The sequence below is a fragment of the Azolla caroliniana genome, unplaced genomic scaffold (genome assembly GCF_043228905.1).
Source record: "Azolla caroliniana isolate FFs.n. ecotype wild unplaced genomic scaffold, voAzoCaro1.0.p SCAF_12, whole genome shotgun sequence".
NCBI classification, from domain to species: Eukaryota; Viridiplantae; Streptophyta; class Polypodiopsida; order Salviniales; family Salviniaceae; genus Azolla; species Azolla caroliniana.
Window position 1 is genome coordinate 20,913,420 of NW_028230447.1, and position 5,972 is coordinate 20,919,391.

Consider the following 5,972-nt stretch of genomic DNA (forward strand, 5'->3'; position numbering starts at 1 on the left):
TAGAAAACCCGAACCGAACCGAACCTGTTTAAACCGTTAAGCTGCGGTTTTGCGGTTCGGTTCGGTTCGGTTCGAGTTTAGGGTTTAGGGTTTATCCAAACTGTTGCCGATTGTTATACCTAAACCTAACCTAGATACATGCATCTAACCTGGTTGAAAGTTTTGAAGATTATCCAAAAATATCAAAAACATATTCAAAAAACCAAATTTCAAAGTTTTACATTGGTTCCCAATACATATATCACTACCATCAATTAATCATGTTCAGAAATAGTGTTCAGGCAACAAAGGAGTGGGTTCAAGCACAAATACCTGCAATAATAAAGGATTAACTTGCCATGTCATCAAAGGATAGAGAAGATTCTGAACTTCCTGCTGGGGATGTAGACATGGAAGCCCTAGTAGAAGCACATGTGAATGTTCTAGCAGGAGCATGCTGGTCTATTGGTATGATTTCATGTGTTTATGAACTTTATTATTAAATGATAGACTAAGCTCTAAGCAAGATACTAATTTTTGTGTTTTGTTTTCTCAGGAATTACTGTATCGTTATGCCTCTTTATTTTCTTAAAGAGGTCCTATACAGAACTTTTCTATGTTCAAAGATGATTTCCAATCTTTGTTGTAAACATTTTGTAGAATGCAAGAGCTTGTAGTAGTATCACACTCATTTATATATCTTATTCATCATAGGAGGTACAATTGGTCCAAATGGCAGATCCTCTTATGTTGATCGTGGCACATTAGAAACATGTTTGAATGGTACCATCTTATCTGTCAGCGTGGTAATGGGATCTTGCTGTCAACTTTTAGAAACTATTGTCAAGAAAACTTGCTCATATTGGGATCATGTGGAACAAATATCTTACATTATATTTTTGCAGGTAATGGCAGGTACTGGTCATGTAGGTATGTCTAAGCTCCTTCGATACTTACGAAGAAGAAATGATGTCGATGGTGCAATCAGTTATGGAAATCATACAGCTGTAAGTCCCACCAAACTAAGCTTTGTTTTGTTTCCAACCTAATATGCAGTATTCTCATTTAGGTTTATATTGACTTTTCTGTAGCTTTGTTTCATATAATTTTTTCATTTCAAAACCTTAAAAGCACTGGTTGATTCTCAGAACAACATGGCTATTGGATTCATATTCCTAGGAGGTGGTACTGCAACCTTCTCAACAAATAATAATGCAGTTGCAGCTCTACTTATTGCATTATATCCTTGATTTCCAACAGCTCCAAATGATCATCGATGTCATCTGCAGGTTCCATCATTTTGAACTTCCCAAGTGTGCTTGTAATAATTTTAAATGTGACTCTATTAATATGCATCCCTTTTTTTCCTAAAAAGAGGAAAAATATGGTAAGAAAGTACTGATATTTCTCTCAGTCTAAAACATACTGTATGTGTCATTATTGATGGTACCAAAGACTTGTATCTGCTAATTGATGAACCTGTTATTTCCTTTTAAAGGGCTCTTATGTATAACAAATTTTTGTATAAAAGGTTATTTTTTCCATATATAGGCTTTTCAGCACCTTTCTGTCCTGGCCACAGAGCCACGGTGTATCCAGACAATTGATGTCGACACAGGTCTTCCAGTCTATGCACTGCGTGAAATAACAATGCAAGAGACCTTCTCACATTCTGAAACTACAGTTTGCCAAGTTTCTCCTTGTCTTTTGCCAGAACGTTGCCTGGTACGGTTCTCATTCATTTTCCAATTCTTGAACACTTGTACACTTCTTAATTCAACATATAACATTGTCCTTTTCCAGCTTAAAGGTGTTCGTATTTGTGGACCACGTTATTGGCCTCAGGATATAATGCCGTCTCCTTGTGGTGAGCAAAACAATTAAGGATTTGACAGAAGTTTCAGTTTTTATCCTGATAATGACATTCTAATCTTACTTGACAGATTCACCATGGTGGCACTCTACTGACATGAGTAATCCCTTTCCAAAGGGTGTAATTCTTGTGAAGAGTAAGGTTGTGTCTAGAACATATGGTGATGATCCAATAGGGAGGCACTCGCTTCTTTCTCCTACATTGCAAAAGGTAAGATGGGCACAAACCACTTAGTCTTTTTTCTCATATGGGGTTTTTGAAAAGTAGATTCGTATCTTTATTCTTTCAGAACTTGAAGGATGATAGTGATGGAGTCAAAGAGGTAGACAAATTAGTGAGCACATTCTCTGCTGACCTGAGCCTTTTGGCATTTGCTCAATTCTTCTGCACATATCGCCAGAGAAGGTATGCACCATTCTAACAATGATTCTATATTTAAAATGCTTGTGTACGAATTTGTTGAAGGGAAAGATACCATTGGTGGCTCCCCCTTCATGGGGTGGTGTAACATAGGACATGGAAGAAGAGAGACACAGAAGAGAACCCTAATTCATTTGCAACTATGTGCTATAGATTTCAAAGTACTTATGTAACTGATGATATCCTAGTTACAAAATGCTCTAGCTTTATTGGGGCACTTAATTGGGCAGATATCACTTGGCACACTTGTGGGACAACTTACTCGAGCCCTTAATCCCACAATTCCTAGGATATGCCATCAAGTGATCTATTCACTATATTTATTGAGTAATGCTTATTCTATTTTGATTTGTTGTTCTTAAAGACGAGACAACGCTTAAGGTGTAATCTCTTGTTTGGTCTTATATGCCATTTTGGCCTCTTAAAAGACGTTAATATATCTTGTCAATATAACTTTTGTACTTAGGTCCTATGGGTCATTATTGGCCTCTGTATGAACATTAAAAATATCCATTCATGGCTATTAGTCATCGCCTATTGTTCGGGTTGCTTACCGCATAGCTATCGGCTTGGCTCGATGATCAACTTTCGACTATCAGCTTGGTTATCACTCGGCCATCAACTTTCGACCATCAACTCAGTGTTGGCCATCACAGGGCTCGATTATCACTTGGCTAATGGGTATTGATAGTAAGCCCAGTTATAAGCTCAGGGATGGAGCCATTGCTCAACTCCATGTGACACTTGCCTCAGCTCGGCAATTATGCAAGTCTCTTCCCACATCTTACTTTGTTAGGTGTCTTACTTTGTTATATGCAATCATCCCACTTCTTCGCCATCTTGTTGTTGCTTGCAAATGAAGGACAAGACAAAAAAGACACTTATAAAAGCTGCATAAAAAAGATTACCAAGCTGAACTGAGCCGAGCTCAGCCAAAGGATGTCCACAAATTGACCATTAGACTGAGCTGCTAGTTGATGATTGCTGAGTGATGGTAAATAGCTAAGCCAAGTAACAAGCTGATGACCGATCCTAATGACAGTCGGGCTGACAACCATTTCTGATAGTTGTGCTCAGGCAGTATGGGATTGTAGACAACGGATGAAAGACGATCATTTAAATGAGAGTGGAGAGGAGAATGAAGATGAGGATGAAGGTAGGAGTTGACCACAATTCGGGTCAGGAGTCACAAACTCAAATAATTTAAAACATTTGAATCTTACACACCAAACCAAACCTTGAAACCTTTAAACCAAAACAATTTGAGGGATTTTTCAGCTTAACCCTAATGGTTCATGAGATTTACGAATTGTTATGCCAAGGATTCTCAGTTTGATTGTCGGCTCAAAGTGAATTATTGGTGATTGTACTTCTCAATTTTAACTTTTCAGTAAATGCTTATTAATTTTTTTTTAAACTTAAAAGAATTGTTAGGCGTCAAAATTTAAACTTCATAACACATAACATGTATTAAATAATTTATAAAGTTAATAAATATTTGCAGCCATTATGCTAATAAAGGCTCAAACTGAACTTGTGAACCCCCAAGCCAATCCAAACTAAACCCAATCGAACCGTTTACAAATCTCTGAACCTGAACCAAACTGAACTGAACCTGAACTGTCTACAAAAATTTGAGTTCTTGTTGAGTATTTGTTGTACATTGCATGATCCAAGAAGATACGGCATGGGTACTAAAGAACAACCCTCTATTGATTTGGGGCCCTAAACCCTAAACCAACACATACTGTCAACCTCTTTACGATATGTTCATACAATGGAGATGTTGTTCACATGTCTTGATTTTGAACCTTGATATGTAGGTATTCTTCCTTGTCTGACAATATCATTATTGAGTTTAGCTAGTAAAATCATGTTCAAAATTTGACAATATAATGGACTCCACCTAAAATATAATTTTGAACATATCACCTCACTTACCATGTTTCTTTTTCAATCACAATGTGCACTCTTAATCACAAGATTTATTATTATATTTCATAGATCCCCATACACTATGTGAAATGCTTCACTTTGGTCCCACAAATCATATTTTACCTCTGAGGATGATAATAAAATCCTTCTCTGTCTTTGGGACGTGTCATTGAGTATTAGGCCCTTATTAAAATGGCCCTTAGTGGAGATGAACTCATTGAAATGCTTGTCACTACCGCTACTATGAAAAATTCTTATACGTTTCTTAGAACACATAACGACTCTCTCAATGTCATCTTGTACATATCTTTGGACATTATGTTGATTGAGATTAAAGTTAGCGTTAGATCGGATATGTGTTGTACTTGGTGTAGGATGATCAAGTTCATACTTGGTAATTGAATCATGATGTTTCCAATTACAATGATCTTGCACTCTTGCACACTACCAAGTTCGACCAAGTTGGTATATATAGACGCACTCTCGACGATGCACACCACAAGACTGCACAATTGTTTCAAAGGAACATAGTGAAATGGATATATTGGTTGTCCAATGCCAAGGGCTACTTGGAAAGTTATGTCTGCAAGAGAGTCATGTTAAAAAGGGAGCCTTGAAATCCCTTTTTAATATGAGTCTTTAGTCATGTAGAGTCGAGAATGGCTTTCTTCATTTTGGGATGGCCCCTCAGATGCATAATTGGTGTATGTAGAATACTGACAACCATTTCTAATAGTTGTGCTTAGGCAGTAAGGGATTGTAGACAACGGATGAAAGATGATCATTTAAGTGAGAGTGGAGCGGAGAATGAAGATGAGGATGAAGGTAGGAGTTGACCACAATTCGGGTCAGGAGTCACAAACTCAAATAATTTAAAACATTTGAATCTTACACACCAAACCAAACCTTGAAACCTTTAAACCAAAACAATTTGAGGGATTTTTCACAAGATTTACAAATTGTTATGCCAAGGATTCTTAGTTTGATTGTCGGCTCAAAGTGAATTATTGGTGATTGTACTCCTCAATTTTAACTTTTCAGTAAATGCTTATTAATTTTTTTTAAACTTAAAAGAATTGTTAGGCTTCAAATTTAAACTTCATAACACATAACATATATTAAATAATTTATAAAGTTAATAAATATTTGCAGCCATTATGCTAATAAAGGCGCAAACTGAACTTGTGAACCCCCAAGCCAATCCAAACTAAACCCAATTGAACTATTTACAAATCTCTGAACCTGAACCAAATTGAATTGAACCTGAGCTGTTTACAAAAATTTGAGTTCTTGTTGAGTATTTGTTGTACATTGCATGATCCAAGAAGAACAACCCCCTATTGATTTGGGACCGTATACGCTAAACCAACACATATTGTCAGCCTCTTTACGATATGTTCATATAATGGAGATGTTGTTCACATGTCTTGACTTTGAACTTCGATATGTAGGTATTCTTCCCTGTCCAACAATATGATTATTGAGTTTAGCTAGTATATAGCATGTTCAAATGTATTTGCAAATATTCTATGTAATAAATTTTATGTACATCAATTTACTTTGTTTGGAAAACTACAATGACTACCCCAATGGAGGTAGATAAGGGAATGCAACAAAGTAGTTTTAGAGATTTAATGGCCAACCCAATGTGAAAGGGAACAACCTTTTTGTATGTGAGCCATAAAACTCACCATCGTGCCTTTTTAGCCACTTTGTGCGAATTTTTAGTTTTCTTCCCCCATATGATAAACTATAATAGAGCTCT

General features: G+C 36.5%; 1 protein-coding gene across 1 annotated transcript; it reads left to right on the top strand.

Annotated features, from left to right (window-relative positions):
• Nucleotides 1–338: 338 nt before the first annotated feature.
• On the top strand, nt 339–1,263 carry LOC147857463 (anaphase-promoting complex subunit 1-like). Its single transcript, XM_087328167.1, has 4 exons — nt 339–447; nt 694–785; nt 885–986; nt 1,128–1,263. The coding sequence occupies exons 1-4, from the start codon at nt 339–341 to the stop codon at nt 1,227–1,229; spliced, it is 405 nt and encodes a 134-aa protein (XP_087184293.1). The 3' UTR covers nt 1,230–1,263.
• Nucleotides 1,264–5,972: the final 4,709 nt, after the last annotated feature.

Bases quoted from the DNA above. Each gene is read 5' to 3' on its own strand.
- LOC147857463 (XM_087328167.1), top strand. From the start codon at position 339: ATGTCATCAAAGGATAGAGAAGATTCTGAACTTCCTGCTGGGGATGTA. The intron at 448-693 runs GTATGATTTCAT...TATTCATCATAG, and splicing joins AGGAGCATGCTGGTCTATTG to GAGGTACAATTGGTCCAAAT. The intron at 987-1,127 runs GTAAGTCCCACC...GTTGATTCTCAG, and splicing joins GTTATGGAAATCATACAGCT to AACAACATGGCTATTGGATT.